Source organism: Sturnira hondurensis, unplaced genomic scaffold (assembly GCF_014824575.4).
Source record: "Sturnira hondurensis isolate 20B ecotype Veracruz unplaced genomic scaffold, ASM1482457v3 Scaffold0019428, whole genome shotgun sequence".
NCBI classification, from domain to species: Eukaryota; Metazoa; Chordata; class Mammalia; order Chiroptera; family Phyllostomidae; genus Sturnira; species Sturnira hondurensis.
Window position 1 is genome coordinate 4837849 of NW_028092059.1, and position 24501 is coordinate 4862349.

The 24501-nt window shown below is 36.8% G+C and overlaps 2 protein-coding genes across 9 annotated transcripts in view; one reads left to right on the forward strand and one right to left on the reverse strand.

Annotated features, from left to right (window-relative positions):
- Positions 1-11980, forward strand: part of ACVR2A (activin A receptor type 2A) — a 92473-nt gene extending 80493 nt beyond the window's left edge. Inside the window, exons 8-12 of one of the 2 annotated variants that reach the window (XM_037027794.1) lie at positions 618-763; positions 2460-2574; positions 4895-5033; positions 8294-8424; positions 9351-11980. In XM_037027794.1, coding sequence (XP_036883689.1) covers positions 618-763; positions 2460-2574; positions 4895-5033; positions 8294-8424; positions 9351-9545 — 726 coding nt within the window. In that variant the 3' untranslated portion in view covers positions 9546-11980. The remainder of the gene's footprint in view (positions 1-617; positions 764-2459; positions 2575-4894; positions 5034-8293; positions 8425-9350) is intronic. The other variant, XM_037027795.1, reaches the window with a different exon arrangement.
- A 1826-nt stretch (positions 11981-13806) lies between these two features.
- The window catches only part of ORC4 (origin recognition complex subunit 4), a 71491-nt gene continuing 60796 nt past the window's right edge, over positions 13807-24501 (reverse strand). For 6 of the 7 annotated variants that reach the window (XM_037027798.1, XM_037027796.1, XM_037027801.1 and 3 more), the window contains 5 exons: positions 23726-23812; positions 20386-20494; positions 19168-19263; positions 19006-19073; positions 13807-16390 (listed from right to left, as the gene is read on the reverse strand). In XM_037027798.1, coding sequence (XP_036883693.1) covers positions 16202-16390; positions 19006-19073; positions 19168-19263; positions 20386-20494; positions 23726-23812 — 549 coding nt within the window. In that variant the 3' untranslated portion in view covers positions 13807-16201. The remainder of the gene's footprint in view (positions 16391-19005; positions 19074-19167; positions 19264-20385; positions 20495-23725; positions 23813-24501) is intronic. The other variant, XR_005063888.1, reaches the window with a different exon arrangement.

The window sequence follows — 24501 nt, forward strand, 5'->3', positions numbered from 1 at the left end:
TTATCTGATCTTTGATCTGTCACTCATTTCTAGGGTAATTAGTACTGAAGCACACTGGCCGTTTTCCTGCTTTCAGAGTCAGTATGAAAAACTCATTAATGAGGCAGGAGATTGTGTCCTGGGCCGTCGGGTCCGTCAGTGTCAGATATAAGTGCCTCTTTCGCTTCTCTTAATTCTAGACCAAAAAGATGGCAGTAATTCCTAGAGGATTCTTTGTATGAGTTGTTGTTTATATGCCTGAATGTTGTGCTCTCCTAGACCTATGAGAGCATCTCTGTGGTCAGTATATTTTAACTTCTAAAATATTTTCTGGAGCTTTAGATTTTCAACTAGTTGTTTTGTTGTTGTTTGATTTTTTTTTTAACTTTTGCCTTCTGAACATGGGGAAATTGACCCACCAGCTGTGCCTATAGAAAATCTTTGAAGATTCGTGGTGTTTCTTTCTAGTCAAATGTTCATTAATGTGAAACTTGAACCATTCCAGACTGTTTTTTTGTATATTATTCACCAAAAGGAAAAGTATGTTCTCTTCCATAACCTCTTAAAAGAGGAAAGTCTCCGTATACAAATGGCTTTTGTCAAGAGCATAAACTGTTTTTCTTCCCTGCTTTCCTTAGGGTTCACTGTCAGACTTTCTTAAGGCTAATGTGGTCTCTTGGAACGAATTGTGTCATATTGCAGAAACCATGGCTAGAGGGTTGGCGTATCTACATGAGGATATACCTGGTCTAAAAGATGGCCACAAACCTGCCATATCTCACAGGTAGAGTTAAATTTATATTATTTTCCCCAATAATCCAGTATTTGTTTATTATTTAAACATTTAATCCCTGAACAAAATTGATTTTCCCCCTAGTTATCTAATCGTGCTATAAGAGGTAGAATGATTTTCATTTGTTTTTCAAATTAGTTTTAAGATTGGCCAGGAAATAATTTGGATAATGTATATATTAACACCATTAGCTTACTTATTAGTCATCATTAATTTAATTACCAATTTATGTTGTAATTAGTCTCATTTTTGAAAGCATGGTTAAGAATAAAAGTGTATTTTCTCTATATCAAAGGGTGTATGTGTTTAATCTCAAAACATGGTGCCTCTGGAACCATGAAGATGGTTATAAACAGGGATGAGGTGATACAATTCAGAAGTATCCGTTTTCCTTATGTTTTGAGGGACCATACAGTCACTACCTGAGCTGAGGTGGCAGGAGGCGCCATTGGAACAAGAGGGTTTATAATTGCCTTTTTCAGGAAAGAAATAAAACTTGGACAAAATAGTTATTTCTTCAAAAGGGAAAACATTAGTTCCCTTGAACATGGGATTCAGTTTGTCACTGTGTATTTAACTTCTTCGAACATGGGACCAATTTGTCATCTTGTAGTATTCAATTTAAATATGGTTGCTTTAAAAGTAGGTATAAACTTGCCCATTTAAAAAACATTTAGTTGAGTGGCACCAGGTGCTGTTTTAGGTCACTGGGAGGCTTACTTTAAAGCCAACTCTCATATAGATTCTGGTTTGGGAAACTTCCACCTTAGCAATAGCTCCCCTTTCTTAGCTTCCTATATTCAGTCTTCCTGCCTCTTCCTGGATTTTTACTTACCTCATTCCATCCTAGAGTGAACTGAACCCCTAAGATTATTAGGATACCATCTCTAAAAAATTTTGAGTCTAAAACTGATTGGTTTTGTAGCATTTGTGTGTGTTTCCCTGTCTCCTCTACCCCACTCTTGATTTCTGTACACACAAATTTAACCACTGCTCAGAAGTGTTTAACTTAGGCACAGTAATCCCAGGGTGGATCAGTTGAGACTGGTGTGCAGAGGACATCTGGTTGCCTTAAAACAGTTCCTCTGTTCAGAACACCAGGATTCAACCGGAGCAGTTGTATGTTCTTGGTGCAAAATTTCCGTTATATGTTTCTAGAGATGCTTTTGTGCAGTGAGGCTGAGGATTACAAGAACCACTAAAATAAGGGGCCATTCTAAAATGTAGGCCTGTACCAGAGAAGCCCATGATTCAGCTATTTTTGAAAAGGTTTAAAATCTGGTTTTTAAAGTTCTGTTTTAATGAGAGTTTCTAACGATAAACTCTGCTATATTCTTATCTTAGAAAACAGCAGTTTTATGATTGGTAGATAGGAAGGGCATAGACAACATGTAGGCTGGATAGTATTTTTGGAGTGGTACTTTTTTTATAAAACTGTATTATGGAAAGAATTCCTTCTTATTGCCCATGTTATAAATAGGAATTTGTCACTGTATTCTTTCTTGTGCTTTAAGCAATATGGAGACTTTGCATAGGCTTTTTCTCCTTCTTGTTTTTTCTGTATTTCATACTTCCCAGTAACTATTTTTTATAGCATACATAGTCTCCCTCTTTCCTACTTTCAACAAAAATTTTTAAAAGATGTACCTGGTTTAAACTTAGTTTGAATACTCTTTCTTTTTGCAAGGGACATCAAAAGTAAAAATGTGCTGTTGAAAAACAATCTGACAGCTTGTATTGCTGACTTTGGGTTGGCGTTAAAGTTTGAGGCTGGCAAGTCTGCAGGTGATACTCACGGACAGGTAAGAATGATAACTATAGGCTGTAAGAAAAAATATCTTGTCCCGTATTTTCTTAGCATGGCATACCTGGATTAGTTTAAAATATTTGTGGTGGTAATTAGATCAGCATTCTAATGTAAAATGACCATCTTAAGAGTAATATGTTAAATTTGCTGAGGAGACATTTTCATACAATGGTGATGGACTGGTTAGTACCTCAAGTGGTTTAGATCAAACAGTATATAAAGTAACTATGTCATGGGATTCTATTTTAAAAAATGAATCAAAGAAGAATCCAAGACATTTTAATAGACCTCTTTCTTAGGGAGTTTGTAGATTATTAACTCAGTGTTAGTCCTTTCACTATCTTAAGAGAAATGGAAGAGTAATCAGTCACTGTTCATGCTACACTATATTAAAATCCACTGCCCATTTTTCCAGACAGAAATTATAGTATCTTATTTCTTGGTCTTTATTGCTTCATTTTCTCTTTAATCAATTTTATAGCTTTCCTCTGAATTCTCTTCAGAGTTCAGAACACTTGTAAAGCCTGAGTAAGGAGCCTAACTCTAGTCCAGGTCTGCACAGGGAGATCTCAGTAAAGGGAGCCTTTAAGAAAGCCATCATCTATACACTTGATTCTCAAACACCGTGAGGCTAGAAAAGGTGTTGTCACTCCTACAAGATGACTTTTAATCAGAAAACCAGTTTGACCTGAAACGTGACATTTTTTTTTACAAAGCCAAATGACTTAGACTATGGCATGATCATTTCTTCTGTTAAATCATGCAGATTATTTGGTCGTCTAATTCTCAGCCTTCTTTTTTCTCCAGCATATCCTATTAACTTCCAAGAACAGTTATCAGAGAATCATAACACAACAGATTCGGCAATAATGACTAAATGATTTAAGCATTCAGTTTGGAGCAATGGCCAGCAGTGATAGTTCTAGAAAGGTTGACACCAAATGAGTTTGGAAACAAAGGCAATTTCTTGGAGAATGTCACTGAGAGAGGGGTTGTGCGGGCAGCCCCGGGACAAGCTTCTGTGGTTATCCTGTGATTCCATAAGACTAAACTCAGTGAATGGTTTAATCCTTTGGTACCTTGTAACCTTCCACCCGTTTTTATAAGGAAAAATTTTGGGACTCATTCATATCTTTTTACACTTTCACAATTGGGTTACATGATGAGGTATGAATAAGTAATTACTTACATTACTTCCTTGACTTTAGATTTCATGGAGCAGAAAATATAAAAATGCAGAAATTCATGTTCTTATACATTTTATATATTGCACTATTGCACAATTAAAAGTTATTTAAAGTAGAAAAATTAAGCTTTTTAAAAGTATTCTTGTTAAATGAATTAAAAAGTTGAACTTCAGGGTTTTAGTAACCTGTTTTTATTATCTGTATATTTGCAGATAGTCACTCAATTCTAGTCCAGAGATCACAGTCACCGGAGGGTGGAGCTCTTTGGAAATGCCAGTATCTGGGCTGCTCCGTAGACCCACTCCTCACATAGATTCTGACCACGCAGCCAGCTCACACAGCTTTTGGAGCACCCATATAGGAGGGTTGTCCAGCACCAACCAAACCACCTGTACGGGCTTAGTAACCAGTGGTACATTACTAAGAAATAACCACATTGTCAGGGACAGGCAAATCGAGAACTCCAGTACAATGACGAGCAAACATACAGATTTTGTACAAATAGAGTTTTAACAAGTTTGTCCATCCTTTTTTGGCTAATTCTTTTCACATTTTGTATTGTTTATTAGTTTTCTTAATACAAAGATAAACCCTTTAAAAAGTACTTTTTTAAAAGATACATTTTAAACAGTGTGCAAAAGTACAACTTAAAACTATGGTTTTTTCTCTGTTCCATCTTTCTCCCCACAATTATTGTTCAGTTTCTTGTGATTACTTCTAGAAGAGGAGGAAGAATTCTTAAGCATAATACTAATATATTTATTAAGTGTACCCAGAAAAGATCGTAGTATATATATACACTGCTTTGTTTCTTGATGTTTTCATCCTATAGTATTTGGGGGATTTTTCTCGCCCAGCCTTTATAGATTTGCCTCTTGTTTTGTAAGAGCGTCACGGTAGCCCGTGTGCTCGGTCAGCCTGTTGGGTGGATGCCACTGCTCTTTCCAGTGTCTTGGCTACGACATTATTTGAAATGGAATAAAATTCTACTTGACTCTGTAGTCTGGTGGTCCTCATATCGTTACATTATCTGATATTAGACCACATTTGGTTTTCATTTTTTTACAAGATTATGTTATTTCATAAAGGTAACGAATGAGTATTTTTTGCTTTCAACATCTTTTTCAGGTTGGTACCCGGAGGTATATGGCTCCAGAAGTATTGGAGGGCGCTATAAACTTCCAAAGGGATGCGTTTTTGAGGATAGATATGTACGCCATGGGATTAGTCCTATGGGAACTGGCTTCTCGCTGTACTGCTGCAGATGGTAAGGGGAAAAACATTTTTTAAAAAGATACACATATAATACATGTATAAAAAGGGGTGATCACACTTAAAGGTAATATTTTAAAGTACAGTTTTTTATTTTTTTAAAACAGACACCAAGAGGTGGTAGCTTACAGAGAACTCAGGAGGCAAGGAATGGAGGGAGGGCAGGATGCACTGATCCTTCTGCCATTACCACATGTTTTGCTGGGCACTTCACATACTTTTATATTACTTCCTAAAATACTTTGTAAGTAGTAATTATCTCAGTTTTACAAGAGGAATCTAGGCTCAATTTTTAAGTACAAATTAAGTGTTTTGCCTGTTTTTGCCTCAAAGTGGCAGATGGTAAAACCTAGATCTGAAACTCTGATGCAGACGCAGAGGGAGGGCTGCTGCTTTGGCCCCTGGGGCCCTGCCCCCGGGCTGTAGAGCCAGCTCTTGTGCTTGAAGAGACGCATGTAGAGTTGGGGGCTTTGCCTCCTAGGGTGCTCAGGCCGAGTCTACCCATGCGCCCGACTAACCAGATCGAATCTGACAGTCTGTCCTCCATGGCACAGAACCAAGCACACACTGGGATTTACCACAGGTTAAATTCCGGCTCCTTAGAACTTTGAAAGACTTTCAATTATTTTGAGTGCTTGCTAGCACAGTACCTGGGTTCTAAGGATTCCTGTTCTTTGTTCTTGATTTTGCACTCCTTGTTCAAGTCCTATAAATATTTGCATTGATTGATAATAAAATTGCATACTGTATATTGCTGTTTGATAGGTTTATGCTGTTCTAGGTACTCTGTCTTTGGTGCTTCTCCTAAAGTCTCTCCAATTATGTGATAGTTTTTACATGTAAGAATGTAAGGCAAACTTTGTTTAACTCCCAAATGTAAATTTACATGGTCTGGTGGTTTAGATTTTAATTTATAATTGCCTAAAACCTTCCTGCAGATTGTTAAAGACCACAAAAATTGTTGTTGAATATTTTAAAAGGTATACTCAACCTAATCTATGTTTATAATAACTCTCTGAAGTATGCTAACAGTCTTAGTGTACGGCAAGGGGTGTCAAACACATTTTCACCAGGGGCCATGTCAGCCTCGCGGTTGCCTTCAAAGGGTGGGATGTAATTTCTGCTCCTTAACAGTTAAGGAATAATTACATTTATATGGTCCTAAAATTATTTTGGCCCTTTGAAGGCAACTGCGAGGCTGACATGGCCCCCAGGGAAAATGAGTGACACCGCTGGTGTAGGGTATATGAAATTTGATTAGGGGCACTGTGCTTTTAAAGGAACTTACTAGTGTGCTCAGGAATTCTGGACAGCTATTCATTCTTCCAAGATTGGGGGGTTTGGCACAGGAGTGGGTCCAGAACCTAAAAAAGTTTGAAGCAATTTGGATATAATCTAAGCTTAGAAGTCTACAGGAAGAAGAGTAAGGTATTCAGTGTATTTTTGACTATAAATGGAAGCGGAAGGACATCTATTATGGGCATTTATGGAAGCGGAAGGAGATGAAATGGCAGGCATCATAGGAATATACATTTCATAAGAACTTCATTCATGTGAACTCTCCAAAACAAAAACCATTGGATACGATTTTATGGAGGCTACACAGGGCCCTGCCATTCAGTAATGTACTGTTTCATTAAGGTGATCATTTTTTCCTGGGCTATTTAACTCTAGAAGTAAGTGCGGATTGTCTAGCCCAGTGCTTGGTACATGGGTATCCAGTAAATACTTCTGTACAAATGTAATACTTGGTAAATAAATCTAAGGAAATGTTATGGGAGTTTAGAGTGAGAAATGGCATTGTTATTGGAGAGGAGGGTTTATCAAGGGAGTTCTTAGAGCAAAGGATACGTGGACATTTCTCAGTTGCTTGGCACAGGCTGTGAAGTACTTCATTGCAGATCAGGCATTTCTAACCCTTAGTCAGAGGCTGGGGCAGACACAGTGTGAATGTTGCTGAAGTGAGTACTTTAAAATTTCTTGGTAGCTAATTGTTGATTCAGTTAAGTGATTCTCAGACTGGAATGTACCCCAAAGCCCTGGGGATCTTAATTCAGATTCTGACTAGTATGTCTGGGTTGGGGCCTGGCAGCGACGCCTCTTAAAGCTGTACGGGGGCAGTGCCCCTGCTGCTGCCCTGCGGAGCGGCGTTGAGTAGCCGGGGTGGGAAAGGTCCCCTAGCAAGTCCGTCCTCTGTCACAGGGACGTGCTTCAGTAGAGCCCTCTCCAGGCGTCCAGGGTTCTTAACATTTGGAGAGCATGGAGTTAGAGGGTCTCTTTCAGGGTTGTTCTAACTTCATTCTATCCAGAAGAATTAGGTGCAAAGAGCTTGTATGAGGTTAATGTTTACATTGAAACATCTGGACACTAGCACTGCTGATCAGTAACAGGTTTCTGTCAAGGGGACACAGCACAGTGGAAAGCAGACTTCAGTCATTCGAATGATGGATTCAGATTCCAACTCTGCCACTTAGCTGTATGCCCTTGTGCAAATTACGGAACTTTTCTAAGCTTTCTTATTTGTAAAGTAGATGTAATACCACCTTCAATCTGTGAAGATAAAATGGAAGTAAATAAGAATGTGAAGTTTCTGGCCAGGAGAAATGCTCATCAGATATAAACACATTCCTAGCTGTATTCTCCTGTTTGAGTGGGTCTTAGAAAAAAGGAACCATTAATGTTGAATAAATCTTCCCTGTGAAGGCATGTTCTGACTTGTTGGGAATCCTGGAGAGTAAGATTTAAAACAACTAAATATATTTTTTGTCAGCTCTTCTGAGAGCAGATAAGTGGTATGACTGTGAGGTACATAATTACTCACATGGAGCACATTGGGAGTTTGAGCATTTTCATAGAATAAATATGGTTACAACACATTGAACCCAAAGTCTTCAGAGATGGCAGCACCATTTACAGTCTGATCTGAATTGGAAGGAGCGGGTACCTTAAAGGGATACTACATTTGCAAATACCAGTGGTTCCGTGTCCTGTATACAAATGGAGACAGCCCTTCCTCATACAGTAGGTAAGAAAGGTCCTTACACAACCCTAAGCAGAGTTACATGCCAAATCCGGCTTTCTGATCTCTCCTAAATTACAGCTTGGGTCACACTGTGGTGTAAGTCCAGTGAGAGTCTGCTGCTGTCCTGTCATTACAACGTAACAATTGGGAAAAGGTGATAATGTTTGTTCCACTTTGGAAGTCAGGAAGATATGAATTAACACGATTGGTTCTTTTCATTTCCCACATTTTAGGACCTGTAGATGAGTACATGTTACCATTTGAAGAGGAAATTGGTCAGCATCCATCTCTTGAAGACATGCAGGAGGTGGTTGTTCATAAAAAAAAGAGGCCTGTTTTAAGAGATTATTGGCAGAAGCATGCTGTAAGTCATGTAGTTTGCTTCACTTGAAATGCAAATAAAATGCTTTTCAGAGGACTGATCTATACCTCTGTATGTACATTTTTCTTCTGTAATGATTTTCTAGGGAGGTGATCTTTGTACAGGATATTCTGTTCTAGAAACAGAACCAGGGCTGTGTTTGCATAATGCTCATGAGATAGTGAAGTCAGAGTCTTACAGGATCCCATCTCTGGTCCTGTGTGGATGAGTTTGTCTCCTATTGGCAAAGCTTCCCAGGAAAAGGAGTTTCTGGCCCGGAGACTGTGAATGGTTAGGTAACCTTGCTGATCACTGCATTCTTACATGATGCTGTTTTAAAAAAGTGAAACACCTGTTTTTTCCTATGGGAATTTGTTTCAGCCTTCTGATCTGGGGTTGGAAGATTTTCAAGTTCTTAAGGATGCTTTAAAACTAGAGCCAAGGTAGGCAAAGGATAGAACAGTATTGCCCTGGTTATTTTGGTCTAGGTATAACTAGGAACGTGGATAAAACTAGGTAGAAAATTCTCAAGGATAGCTAACTTACCTGTTTAATTGCAAGAGAGAAATGCTGATCAGTAACTAAGAAAACAATAAAAATTAGTAGACCTCACTTAGCCTTGGTTTTGAATCCATTTCAGGGGTTTGCTCAGAAATGTCTTGGTGTATGAACAATGGATAGGGCTTTTAAAATAAAAGTTAATCACCTACTGTGATAGTTCTCAGTGCTAAAAACATTCGTAGTGTTTTCCTAATTTTCCTGTATAAAATACTCAAAAGTGAACATTAAAAAAAAAACACAAGACTTTGCTAATCTTGATACTTTCTTTAACCCACAAAAACAGCCAAATTTTTTTATGGAAGTTTTATTCTATTTCATAGTAGAAAACAAAAATTGCTGTGGTATTTGAAGATATTTTTCATTTGCAGGGAATGGCGATGCTCTGTGAAACGATAGAAGAATGCTGGGATCATGATGCGGAAGCCAGGTTATCAGCAGGATGTGTAGGTGAAAGAATTACTCAGATGCAAAGACTAACAAATATCATTACCACAGAGGACATTGTAACAGTGGTCACAATGGTGACAAATGTTGACTTTCCTCCCAAAGAATCTAGTCTATGATGGTTGCACCATGTGTACATGTTGAGAAACAGGACTCTGGACTGGAGCTGCTAAGCTAATGAAACTGCTCAGTTTATTTTGTGTGAAATGAGTAGGATGTCTCCTGGACATGTCGAAAAGAAGACCCTCGTTTAAAACTGTGGCTCTGGGAGACTTCCGATGTTGCCTGTAGCAGAGACGTGAAGGACATGAGACTAAGAGAAACGTTGCAAATTATATAAACTTTCGAAAAAGTGTACATGAAGAACGTGGCCCTCTCCAAATCAAGGATCTTTTGGACCTGGCTAATCAAGTGTTTGAAAACTGACTTCAGATTTCTTAATGTCTGGCAGAAGACACTAATTCCTTAAATGAACTACTGCTATTTTTTTTTAAATCAAAAACTTTTCATTTCAGATTTTTAAAAGGGTAACTTGTTTTTACTGCATTTGCTGTTGTGTTTCTATAAATGACTATTGTAATGCCAATATGACACAGCTTGTGAATGTGTAGTGTGCTGCTGTTCTGTGTACATAAACAAAGTCATCAAAGTGGGGCACAGGAAAGAGGCTTCCAAGCATTACTTTAACCTCCCTCAACAAGGTATACCTCAGTTCCACGGTTGCTAAATTATATAATTGAAAACACTAACAAAATTTGAATAAACCGATCCATGTTTTGTAACAAGGTATTACAAATTCACTGTGTTATTTAAGAAAAAAGGTAAGCTACGCTTAGTGCCAACAGTAAATGGCCATTGGTAAAGCAGTGTTTCAGCTTTTCTTGTGCTAGCTTGTAATTTAAGGGGAAAAATAGTGCTGTTGTTTTGAAATGAAAAAGTGATGTCATTTTCCACTTCTTCCCGTGTTTTAAAGCTTCATCTTATATCTAATTCCCAAAATATTGCATACTTACCTAAGTATTTTTTAGGTGTGCTGTGTTTGGGGACATTTGAAAATTTAAAGCATGATTTAAAATTTTTTACGTGAGCTGTGACACTGGAAAGCTCTTCATTTTTATTCTTTTAAAATAGATTTTTTCCTATTTATATATGTAAAATTGTGTTTTTGTCTTTTCATCAAACAGTGTGTGGGATATTCTTTATCGCTGTTTTAGGATCACCTCAGGAAGTGTCATTCCCAGAATTCCTCACTCTCTGCTTTGAGACTTGTAACTTTTTCACCGTATTTCTGCTTGGTGCCATCTTGTCAGAGTAATATTTGATGTCTGTGATATTTAAAAAATTATCCTAGGATAGAGACTGTAAATTTTAAGCACAGATTTCAGATGTTACTGCTTTAAAACAAATCAGGGATAACAAGTTAAACTTCTAACTTAAAATATGCAATGACATTTAGAGGTAACCAATGCTGATATAGGTAACATAGCCTAGTCTCCTCCTGCAAATTGCTTTCACAACTAACTCTAATATTATTTTAAGATAGTCCATGCCTTATCCTTGAGAATGGAATTGTTGTTAGGCGCTGAAGTGCTTCTTAAAACCTAGTATCAGAATATAATTGGATTTTCTCAAATTTATACAAGCCAAAGTAAAACATCAATTTCTTGAAATTTTAGATTACTCACCAACAAATAGCCAGTATTATGCTATGTACTTTTTGTCAGGTCATTTTAAAATCCATACATTAATTTTATAAAATGATTTCTTATATATCACTATCAAGAGCTTACTGTGTTATCATCCAACGGCTATTTAACCACACCGTACACTTTACGTATAATGCGCACTTACTCTCTGGGAAAAATGAGTTCCGTTATTTATAAGCACTACACTGGTCACCAGACTCTAAGCAGGGAGGGAAAGAAGAGTAGGAGCACTGCTGCCTGTGCACCACACACCACGCAGGACGTCCTCGGGTCACGTTCCGTGCCCAAGTTGTCCTGTGATTTTAAGAATTTCCATTTCAATGTTGAGTTCACTTCTTTATTTCAAAAAGTACTTTTTCCTCTCAACTTCTTGATTTTATTTTGCTTCCACTTTGAAACTAATCAAGAAAGGAAAATAATGAGAATAGTTCACACATAGAAATTACCATCTGAAGACATTTATACCTATTCTAAACATTTAATCCTCATTTTTAAAGGTTAAAAAAAATCCAATCCAAAGAAAATAAGGATTATGGCTATTTGGCTTCTGTGAGCACTAGAGATGAATTTTTTAAGACCAGTTATTCACAAGACATTTTTATCCATGTTAGAAAAAAATGTTCAGAAATCTGGGTATTGTACTTTAACCAATTTTAAAACTTGTATCCTTTTGAGAACTAGATTAACAGAAAAACACTTGTTTTTTAAGAAGTTAAATAAGAATGTTCCAGTGACTACCTGTCCTGATACCCAGTCTTGTTAAAACTTTCTTTTGCAGGGCATTTTTATGTTTGTTTACAGTAGGTGCAGAGTGGGCAAGTTAACTAAAGTTTGAGCTAGGGATACTACAAAAAGGAAAGATCAAAGAATGAGAAAAATATGACTTCGTCTTGGGGTGAACTGAAACCCCAGTAACTTTTTCCTCATGTGTATGGTGCTCCTCACGACTCGTCTTGTATTTTGCCTTTCTGATGCCTGTTGGAACTGCTGCTCTGACTCCCATTTACCTGGCCCAGATCCCGTCTAAGGAACGCTGTGTGGTCAACTGCCATAGGACTAATGACAGACTAACCAGTGTTTGGCTTTACTCGAAGTCTATGCCCTGACAACTCTTGTGTGTATTTCAGATGCTAGGAAGTTTTTAGCATGTGATGTGTGATTCTTGTTTGACTGTTTATTACAGGTACCTTGTGAATTCTAGAACAGAGACTGTGCCTCACAATTGTTGGTCCCATGAACTATTTTTTTTTCATGGTGATGTTTTTGAAAACACAATCAGGAAACAACCCCACTCCAAAAAACATTTGGAATTTCAAATAGAATCATCTATCATGAAATTTAAAAAGAATCTCTTCTTCCCCCTTTCCTCACCCCTACCCCATAGGTAAAATGCAGGCGGGAGGAGAGAAAACCCTGTCCAGGTGAAATTGTAGTTTGGTGGAATAAACTGATTACTGTTTAAAACTGCTTCACCACAGATTTTTTCCAATTTCTCTTTTTTACCTTTCTAAATTACTTTTTAGGAACATTTGGTATAATGTGCATAAACTTACTGATTTATGGGCAAAATGATACAAGTAGCATCTTGATTGAACATCATTTACCTCAGATATCCAACCAGCAGTACATTTTTTATGCAGTCTCAACCCATATCCTATTTGTTACCTCTCAAAATATTGGAAAGCAATTATTTTAGCTTTACTCTGTATTTTTTGTCAGTGTTTTGGACACAGGTTGTTGTACTACTGTCAAATTGTACTTGCTATTTTTTCTGCAAGTATTTAACAAAAAGCTAAAAAAAAAAGCCCCATAAAACCCCACCTTGGATAAGTGATTGTTAAATATTGTACAAATAAAATGTATGCTATCCCCATTCCATCCCCAAGTTAAATAAAAAAATGAATATGGTATGATTTGCATATGCACTTTTTTCTTTAGCAATCTGTTCTATGAGAGGGGAATAGTAGCTTTGTGATTTGTAGTGAGGCTTACACCTTGAGATTTGCGTGGGGATAATGGTGAAAAGGGAGGCTTGTCGGTTGGGGCATGTCCCTCTTTTGTTGTCTTAGCAGGCTGTCACTCATTCCTTCTATCTGTCCTGCTAGTTTTAGGGAGCCAGAAGCTACACAGCATCAGTTGTCTTGTTTTTTTACGTGGAAATAGGAAACATGAGGCTTAGGAACTAGTCATCAAAGATACAATTTGCAACCCGTTTACAAATTACATGGAAAAATTCTGGTATTTTCATGTAGGGTAACAATAAGAGGAAGCTAGCTTCCATTCACATTTTTAATGTTAGAGGTTTTGTTTGTATGGCAGCATTTGGAGAAAGGAGAGGAAAAGCCCCACTTTGTCACCTGGAGTGTCAATGTTCACACCAATGGATTCTTCATTTTTTTTTAGGGTGTAAAGGTGAAGGAAGGACAACAGTTAGGTTATGGTGATTTGAAAGAATCTGCATTGTCTTCTCAATCAGATGAAAATACAAACCATGGTGGAATCTGCATGGAATCCACAGAAAGACGATCCAAACAGATTCTTCAGGAAGTTAATACAGTATATAGTCAACATACTTAGTGGTATAGGGCCGTCAGTGTGGACGACAGGTTTAATTCCTCAGCACTGTGCACATGCATGTGCACATGAATTAGAAAGTCTTTTAGGTTTTTTTAAAAAATAAAATCCTGTTTTGGTAGGGCACCAGGGGGGGATCACATGAGTAAAAACTGCACTGAATTCTCTAACACGCTTCTCCCACACCTGGCTCTTTTGACCTAAACTGAGGACACACCAGAAGGCAGTACCTCAGACACTCCCGCTGGTTTTTGACCGTGCTGGTCAAAGGCTACATCCCTCCTCTCGTAAATGAAGTATCTCCCAGCAATGTTTGTTTACATCATTCCCTAAAGTTTTTTACTAGGGCTTTTCAGATTCAGTTTTTATCTTGTTCATGATGGCATAAGAATTTAATAGATGAAATTATTCCAAAGGATTTTTAAGTACACTTCAGCTTCTTTGTATTAGGGGGTATTGAAAGCAGAAAATCGATATACCTCCTCTCAAAAAATGACTTTGGGATATAGATGTACACTTATCCATATGATTTTTGCTAACCTATTTTTTTTCCTAATTTGCTTTCTGTTTCACTGAATGTGAAAACCCACCTTGCTACTTAGTTTTTTAATCTGTATACCTGGATGCTGATGGACCTTGACGTAGCTCCTAAGTACCACGGAGGCAGATGAAGGCTCCCAGCCTTTTAGTGGCATCTTCACCTAATAAAAATTTGTAATCCTCAAGTCAGTTCTTCAGGTACTTTCACAGTCAAGGGACATTTTGGCTCAAGAGTAAAATCCTTGCTTCTACTAATAGTGATACTACCATGTTAAATATTTTGGCAGAATACTTCCTAGAAATCTTTTGAGTACTGCATGGAACTAGTACACAAGCTTTAGATTTAATGAGACTGCAGAAATCAAATAAATGACAGTGATGTAAAGACTGAGAAGGCAGGGAGCAGCGATGCATACAAAACAATAGGTTGTCTGCTGAAGAGCTACTTTTATGCACAGTGGCTTCTATTCCACAACTAAGACTTCTTAAAAACCAGATAAATCATTTCTTGGAGCATTCTTTTAAAAAATACATGATAAGGAACCATTACTGAATTTTAAGTCTTAGTAGCAGGGGCTTTGGTGCCACACAAACCTGATTTGAACCACGCTCTGTTGTCACTTTCTGCCTGTGTGATTCTGGACATTTCTCTACTATGTTAGTCTTCTCATCTGCAAATAACAGTATGGAAATCATAATGGCCTTTGACAGTTACAAGTACAAGTGATACCCCGGTACTCGTCGCTATTTGTTCCAGAACTTGTGACAAGTGCCGAAACCAACCAGCACCGAAAAATTTTTCAAGTGATGAGAGACGAAGCATCTTTTCTTGTGGAGCAGTGGTGTGACTCACAAGTTCTAGCAAGAGCGATGAGTCCTGAGCAAGCGCCAAGTGCTGAAACATTTTTTCTCTCATCAAAATGTGAGTACAAGATTTGATGAGTTCTGAAGCCCATGAGTACTGAGGTATGATGGTACAATAAACTGAATGACATTGGGGACACTGCCTTCTGTACATCTCCCATGAAAACACCAGGCAATCAAATAATCTTGAGTAAATGAAGTCACTGAAACTTAACGAGTGCTTACGAAGTTTCACTTTAAACACACAGCTGTAATTAGTTCATGGATTCCTGAATTTATAAAGTGATCCTTTGGCTGATGTTTCCACATTCCTCTTAGGGATCTACTTTTAGATATAAATTGTTTAAGTTAACACCGACAAACATTTCCCCTTATTTGTGGGAGTGGTTTTCCAGGAATTTCCTAAAGTACCTGTTTAAAAAAATGGACAAATTCTGATGCTTCTAGATAGAACATGCCCAAGAGTCTGCATTTTTAGAAAGTCTTTCAAGGGATTCTTCTGTAGATGATGTAAGTGCCACATTTTGAGAAGTCTGGCAAAAAATGTCCAAACTTTTGGTCTTTTTTTCCATGTGAACCATCTTTAGCCAAACTGGTCGCTCTTCTGAACTAGAAGACCTGGGTCTGGCATGGAACCAAAATGCCTTGCAGGTACAGGGAAAAGATATAGCACTTCCCACTGTGCCAAAAGATTACTTAGTACATCTCGACCCCTACCCTTGTTTCTTTACTGCTTTGTTTAAGGTTTATAAAAACTGCTGGGCCAGGTGAACACTTCAAATGTAATACACAAGTGCTTCACAACTGTTAATAAGTATATAGTTCAATTCCTACAAAATAATCACATTTATTTTCTTGAACTTCTTACAATATAGTCTAAATTCCTGGGATTATAAAGCATGTAACTGCTCATGACTTAAAGGCACGGCACAGCTAAGAATATACTACATGTGTAACATTCCCCCATAAATACAAAAATAATTGTCTATAAATAGAAGAAAACATCATGACATAGGTTGTTAAAGGACAATAGCTTCTAGTTCTTTAGGGAAATTTGCCCGAAACTCCGTAACTGCGGCCACTGGTTATATTCACAACCAGCTCAGCGAGGACGTTGCCCACTGCCTAACGTCTGTGGGACAGTTGGGATATTTCTGCAAAGCATTCATGATTTGAGTATTATCCAAAAGTAGTTTCATCAGCTGGTACTCTCTCTGTGCATTTACTGATGTTCTTTCCATGGGCCTTATTAATTCTAATTGCTGTAAGTGTTCAAAAGCCTGAAAGATGAGAGAAATAATTTAGGTTCAGTAGGGAAATTAAAGGAACTATGTTAACCCAGAGGACAGTTAACGGTTTGGGTCAGTTGTGGAGTAACAAAATGCCAAAAGAAAACAAAACGGCCTTAACAGCAATCAGTAAGGTTCAAAAACAGCTCCCCATCAACTTCATAAAAACTCATGTATCAGATGATAAACTCATGTATCAGATGAAGCAGTTTTAATATACTTATCTCACCCTGCATTGCTGAATGTGAACAGAACAAATTTTAATCCAGTCTGCACAACATGATTTTCCCCCCCAATCTCAGTTTTTGTTCCTAATCTCATTCTGTATCATATTTCCTCCTTGTACTGAAGTTAAGGGAGGGTTTCCAGTTCTCTAAAAAACCTAAGATCTGGTAAGACCCGCACTCTTTGAGTTATTCTTGGTTACTCACATTCGCACTAATATTTTGTTAGCATATATCTAAGACTTTGCTGTATAACTTTAATACAACTGCAAAAAATGACTCAGCAGACTGGTACCCGAATGAAGAAGACATAGGTCCCAGTTTCCCTACGAAGTCAGGTGGGGACGGCCACAGCCTGTCAGAAAGTTGTCCTTCCACCTTCCCCATCTTAACAGGCTCTGCTCTGTTTACTTCCTCTTACCTCACGTATTATGCTGTTTCTAAGCTTGATTACTGTTTCAGGTACTGTATTAGGGTATGAGAAAAAAGGCCATTAAATCGTGCCATACTAACCATTAAATACTGACACAAATGGAGCTTTCTATTCCTACAGCTCTATTGTGAAAAATATTAGAATATATTCTTTATGTATCATAAAAATTCTTCTGATAAAAAAAGAAATAGCTCAAACACTATTTCTGAAAATGAGAAAATACAAAAATACAAGAGGCTTGGGCCCAATAAAATAAGGAGATTTAAAATATTTCTAGGCAGCAAAAATACTTCTTTATTAAAAAATGTAAAAACTCATAAAAATGTAAATGCTCAGGTAACCCTTTCTACTCCTACACCTCCCACACACTGCGACCACCAGACAGACGTGGACATAGGGAAGGGAGAGAGAACCACCGGCAGGATGTGAACCACTTTTCCTGTGTTGTGAAGAAATGGCAGCGCCTCAACATTTTTTGGTTACTATAAGAAATAAAATTCTAACCACTACAGTCTGTAAGGGATGCTAATGGATATACGGGTCTACCGCTTTAAAAAAATGATTCTTCTCATAAAGCCCTCCAGTGCTGTGCGCTGTCCAATAAGGTAACCACCAGTACTGAGTATTTGAAATGTGGGGCTATACTTTAAATTTCATTTAATTTTCATTAAGTTTAATTTCAAAACTGATAGTTGAGTCAATTAGAAAATTTTAAGTATGTTTAGAACAATTTCAGAATGTAAATCTAAATCTGTAGCTAAAAATTTTATGGAATCTAAAGAGCAAGTATTTCTAATGGATGTTTAGTGAATTAAATAGGTATAAACACAGAGAATCCCAAAGACTTAAAAGAAAATAAAGGAAAATACTTCATTAATAATCTAATACTGATTATAGATTAAAATGTTTTTGTTCTATTAGGTTAAATAAAATTTATTACTAAAGGTAATTTCACCTTTTCCCCCTTCTTTTGCTGCTACTATAAAATCCAAAGTTATACAACATGGCTCACATTTCATTTCCAATGGACAATGGAACACTAGAATAACATTCCTCAAGTTTTAAAACTCATGCCTCACCCAACCCTTACCTAATGAAACCTGCACCAGCCAGTGGGATTTTGTCTGTTGGTTTCTTAATGGCTCATATCAGCATTTTTTGTCTCTTTTTACTGCTACATTTATAGAGCCAAACCTTGGTTGTAAAGGGCCTAAGCTTACAGCAATGTATTTCACAGACTGCTGAAGTTACTTTACAGGATGCAAGTGTTAGAAACAGACAGTAGAGGGCAGTAAACCCCCACAAACTAAAACACCTGCTTGCTTCAAAATTACTCAACATTTTTCAAAATTAATAAAAGTGCAACCATAATATTGACCCTTGAATGATACTGTGTTAGGAGCACCAATAACCCTCTACTCCCAGTCAAAAATCGCTATATAACTTCTGATTCATCTAAAACTTACTACTACTAATAGTTGATTGACAAATATTTTTTTAAAAGATTTTATTTATTTATTTACCTTTAGAGGGAAAGGAGAGAGGGGGAGAAACATCAATGTATGGTTGCCTTTTGTGCGTCCTCTGCTGGGAGTTGGCCTGCAGGGAACTGGCCTGCAACCCAGGCATGTGCCCTGACTGGGAATCGAACCGCGATCCTCTGGTTCGCAGGCCTGTGCTCAATCCAGAGCTACACCAGCCAGGGCCTGATTGACAAATATTTTATGTATCATATATATTATATACTATATTATTACAATAAAGCTAGAATGAAGAAAATTTTAAGGAAATCGTAAGGAAGAGAAATACATTTACAGTACTTTTTGAAAAAAATCCATGTATAAGTGGACCCTCAAAGTTCAAACACCTGTGTATGTTCAAGGGCAACTGGTCAATGAAATTGGATACAAAAATATACTCGCCTACAGAAAAATAAGAGCATATCTTACCTTCATGACGACGGGTTTCTCAAAATTATAAACAGAATGGGCCTTCCTTTGAACAAACTTCTGAAACTCTGGACAGAAAGCAGTGACAAAGTCAGTACCTTCAAATAAGCAGCCGGGTGGGATAGAGTCAGAAAGAAAGAAACTACTAAAGTCTCATCTCACCATTATAGACCATTTGAAAATTAAAGGGCTCCTCTTCGTAGATGTCATTTAAATGTTTCATTGCTATTATAAGGCAGATTTCCAAGACTGACAGACCTACAGCAAAAGGGAAACAAACTATGAATTGTAGTTTACTTACTGGTACATAAGATTGAACTAAATGAGCTCCAAATAGAATGATCAAAGTAAAAGATCATGGATTTGAGGGACGGGGAGGTCAAGAACACAGAGGTTCAAATGTGTTTCTGTTAATACTATCTAAATAATCTTAAGCAAGTTCCTCAACTTCTCTGAGCTTAGTTTTCATATCAGCAAAGGAAGGATCTTTCTAAACTTAGAGATGTTAGAAGTATTCAAGACAATATAATCAAGTACCATATGGCCCACGGTACAAAACAAAACAAAAACCCTGAAGCACAATCATTCATTATGTAACTTTAAATCCCTCAGGGATCTTGATTATTCAGAGAATCCCTAAATCCCTAAAAATTATATCTAAAATTTTTTTCCTGGAAAGAAGGTTTATTAGCCCTGGCTGGTATGGCTCAGTGGATTGAGTGCCTGCCTGCAAACCAACAGGGCCCCCAGTAGGGGGTGCACGAGAGGCAACCACACATTGATGTTTCCCTTCCTCTCTGTCTCCCCCCTTTCCTCCTTGTCTAAAAATAAAATCTTAAAAAAAAAAGTGAAGGTTCATTAGATTCACAAAAGGGAAAGTAAACCCCCAAATGGCTAAAAGCCAATGTCTTCAGTAGCACTTGGTGCTATAAGAACATCTGCAATACAAATACAGTCTTAGCTGGATTTCCAATGTGACAGGGAAGCAGAGAATCAATTTCCTTTGACTTTAAATGGGAGTGACAACACCTTATAAAAGGCTGAGTAAAGGCAGAGTAGATATAAAAGTATTCTGTGTATGAAGCACTATACACAACATTAGTTATAATTTTGAAAAGCACTCCTTTATACAAACTCAAACCTATAAAAAAACTACAGGTCCAGAAAAAATAAGGCCCATTTTTAATGATCAAATCTTTTATAGAAAGTCATAAGCATGTAATTTTGTAACATAACAATATCACACTCAAGCACACCATATGACATTTTCGGTGAAATGGTCAAATGAAAACTCAATTATTACACCCATATTACTGTCCTACCAACAACACTCAAGCAGGCCTTACTTCTGCTGGATCCTGTATTAAACAGCTTTCTCACCATGTACAATATTTGCTTTGGAGTCCATGCTGCACAGCTGGTGTGCCTCCATCAGATCTGCTGCAGTCACAAATGGGTGCGATGTTGTTATGTGACTTAAAGCAAGCATCTAGGGAAGGGGAGAGCAAAAAAACAACAAATAACTTACATATGTACTTGGGCAATTTGGGAATATTACTGAACAAAACTTTTTAATTTGGAGACTCTATTCCTATGAGAGAGTAAATATTAATGCTTGGGAAAAGTATTCTCTCATATTTAGCTCTACTAAAATTTAGTATTTCAATTCATATGCCATGTAACTATACACGTGAAGCATAAAAGTTTTGCTGTTCTCTCTACCTCTCCCGTTTGCATATCTTGTTTATTTACAACTCCTCAAAAAATACATTTAAAAAGGAGTAGGGCAAGCAGAAGAGATCAAAAATAAAAAAGAATACTATTTAAAGCCCCAGACCAAACCACACAGGCAGATCTGTAACTTGTACCAACTTGCTAACGACCCAATCGATCAGTCCAGAGCAGGGTGAAATAAGTTAGCTACCTTATGTTTAATTGTTAAAAAACAAAAAAGATAAAAACTGATGTTTCACTCAAGGTGTCAATTCTAGTTTCTTCATTTTTTCCTGTTGTATTGCTTTGCAATTTAATTAATTCTTTTTGTGATGGGCACCTTCCATTTCCTTTTTTCAGGATTGTTAAGTAGGGCTGCAAATAAACAATCTTATATATGTGTTCTTGTGCATCCGAGTTACTCTAGGCACCTAATTTGCCAAACTGTTCTCCAAAACACCTACACATTGTTACCAGCAATAATTTTTAATAGGCACAGACACATTTCCATTACCCATAAACTTTGACACACACCAGACTCGGAGGAAAAAAGGTTTAATTGTAGTGTTTAAGTATGTAAGAGTTTAAACTGTCCCATTCCCCTTGTTACTGGAGAAGTTAAACATCTTTGTATATTATAGGTCATGTGAGATTCTTCTACTTTGCTAGTTTGCTCATATTCTTATCTCATCACTTTACTGATTATTGTAGAAGCTCTTTAATATTACGAATAGTACTGATAATCACATGCACTGCGTCCATCCTCTCTCAACTTCATTTATTCTGTGCTATCATCTTTTGTCCAGACCTTTAAAAAATAAGTGTAGTTAGCTTTATCCATCCTTTTTTTTTTAATGGCTTGGGATTTGTGCATTTTCTCTAAGAAATCTTCCCCTACCTCAAGATTACAAATGTATTTATTCACTTAGATTTTTTTCTAAAATTTTTAAAGTTTTTTTTGTACATACATTTTAGGTAAACGGGAATTCATTTTCAGATATGCAATGATGGTGTTTTTTCCTATATGCATAACTCCTGACTTTTAAAAAAGATTTTCTTTATTTTTTGAAAGAAAGGAAGGGAGGGAGGGAGGGAGAAAGAGAAAACATCAATGTGTGGTTTCCTCTCATGCATCACCTACTGGGGATGTGGCTGACAACCCAGGCATGTGCCCTGACTGGGAATTGAACCAGTGACCCTTTGGTTCACAAACCAGCACCAAATCCACTGGGCCACACCAGCCAGGGTTAACTTCTGATTTTTGTTGTTATTGAAAAATTATCCAAATTATAGTTAATCTCTATCAAGACTTTCTCTCTTTTTATAATTCCCCTCAATACCAGAACTTTTCTTAAACAAGAAAAATCAAGACAAACTCAAGCCATTACCTCAAATTAGAAATGTAATAGAAAATTCACAAAATTATGACTTTTCATGTTGACAATTTTGAGACGGAGATACTTTACTTTCTCAGAATGAGCAGTGTGTTTGTATATGAATATATACCTGTGCATGGATGTGTTATATGTGTGTGTATCCTCTACATTCCATAAGTTAGTAAATAACATCTAACTTTGGTATATAGATGACTAAAAACCTTACTCTAAAAATTCTTTATCCCAAAATTACTTTATAACTAAGATAGCTGCTAATGAAAATGGCAGTATGATTTAGGTGAATTGGAAGGGGACTGCTAAGGAGAGACAGTATATTTAAAAAAACCTCTTAAATTTCCTCATTAAAAACAGACATGGGGAAGGAGAATCTGTAAGTAAACACAGCAGAACCATATACTGAAGAAGATAGATGCTTGAAGCCGAAGAACCTTGGATTTCAGTTTGGTTTGTCATCTACTGGCTGTATGACCTGGGGCAATTTATTTAACCACAAGAAACCCCGATTCTTCAAAAATATGGACAAAAATACCCCAAAATAAAAAAGACATAATATCAGTAAAATAACTGTATTACTTGGCTCAAGTGCTGCTTAGTAAAAGATACCTATTATTATTATAAATGAAAGTAAGAAATTCATGAAACAAAAAAGTGTTTTTCCTTGAAAGGTATTTGCCACGGTAATAGAAAGACTGGGCTAATATCAAATACTCCTAATGAAGGGAGAGCTTTAATTTTCAGAATAAAGTACCTGTTCATTGACACTGTTTAAGCATAAGATATAATTACTTTGTTAAAGGCCATAACTAGGTGGGATTTATTCCAGGTATACACAGGTATTTCGACATTAAAAAAAATCAAGCGATGTAATCCAACATATCACGAGCTAAAGAAGAAAAATTATAGATTGTATCCATTTACACAGAGTAAGCATTTGACAAATCCAACATCTGTTCACAATAAACTATCATTAAGTTAGGAGTAGAAGGTGATTGCTGTAACTTGATAACAAACATATATAAAAACCCTACAGCTGACATCATACTTATGGTAAAGAACTCAATTCTTTCCAAGACTGAAAACAAGGCAAGGACACCCACCCCTCACTACACATACTCAGCACAGTATAAGAGGTTCTAAACACTGCAGTAAGAAAAGGGAAAGAAAAATGTATCAGATTGAAAAGGGAAAAAAATCTATTTGCAGATGGTATGACTATCTCAAGAAATCTAAAAAACTCTTAGAATGAATTCAGCAAGGTTGTAGAGTACAATATCAACACAAAACTCACATTTCTGTATAATTAACAATGAGCATGCTGAATACAAAATTAAAAACCACGTATCATTTACAAATGCTCTAAAAAATTAAATATTTAGGTATACACTTTAAACATGGACAAATAGCACCAGAGTAGTAAAAGTTATAAAATAATGATGAAAGGAATCAGAACTTAATAAAAGGAGAGATGTACCACAGTCAGGGATTGGCAGACTCCATGTAGTATACACTATAATTCTACTCAAACACACCTATCGATTTAATCAATTCTCATCAGAACATAACTAACCTGGTGAAATAAAATAAGTGATAAAAACAAAACTAATACAAACCAATAGCATGTGTAATGACCGCAAATTTTTGCTGACGTTGAAATGCTTTTGTAGTACTTCTCGCACACTTGTATCTTCAGAGAGACACTGGAGGGGGGAAAAAGAGAAAGAATTAAGGAATAATGGAATTTAAAAACTAAATACAACCTTGTTGGTATACCTTATTAAGTTTTTTTTCTTTTACTTTGTTCATTCTATTCACCATAAAATAGGTGAGGTGCTTCTCTTACTCAGAATACAAAAGTCAAAATCAAATTTTCAGTCTACTGATTTTCTTCTCATCCCTTTACATTATTTAATTGACACAAAGATAGAGCATAATCCTTGCTACCCATGGATTTCTAGTCTGAAAAGGGAATCTACACAATGACACTAATGGGATGTTCAAAATGCAGCACAGAACACAACAGAAAATCAGAGCTACTATACTTGGGAAAACAGGCTACATACAGAATGCTTAAACTGTATGAGTCAAAAGGCGAAATAGATGAAAGGATGTATCAGTCATAAGGAACAGCATGAGTAACGGTGGAAGACTGTGGCATAGTGACAGAAGGTAAGTAGTCATGTAATCCCGAGTTTCAGTTACTGGCAAAGTAATCTGTAGAGAAAGAAAAGGCAGGACAACATAATTGGAGGCAATTTTAACTATTCATACAAGAGACAAACGGTCTGAATTAAAGTGGTGTGAAGACGGGAGAGAATTAAAACATAAAAGACATGTTCGATGGAGAGACAACTGACGAGAAGTGGAGGAGAAAGGGCTTGAAAGGGGA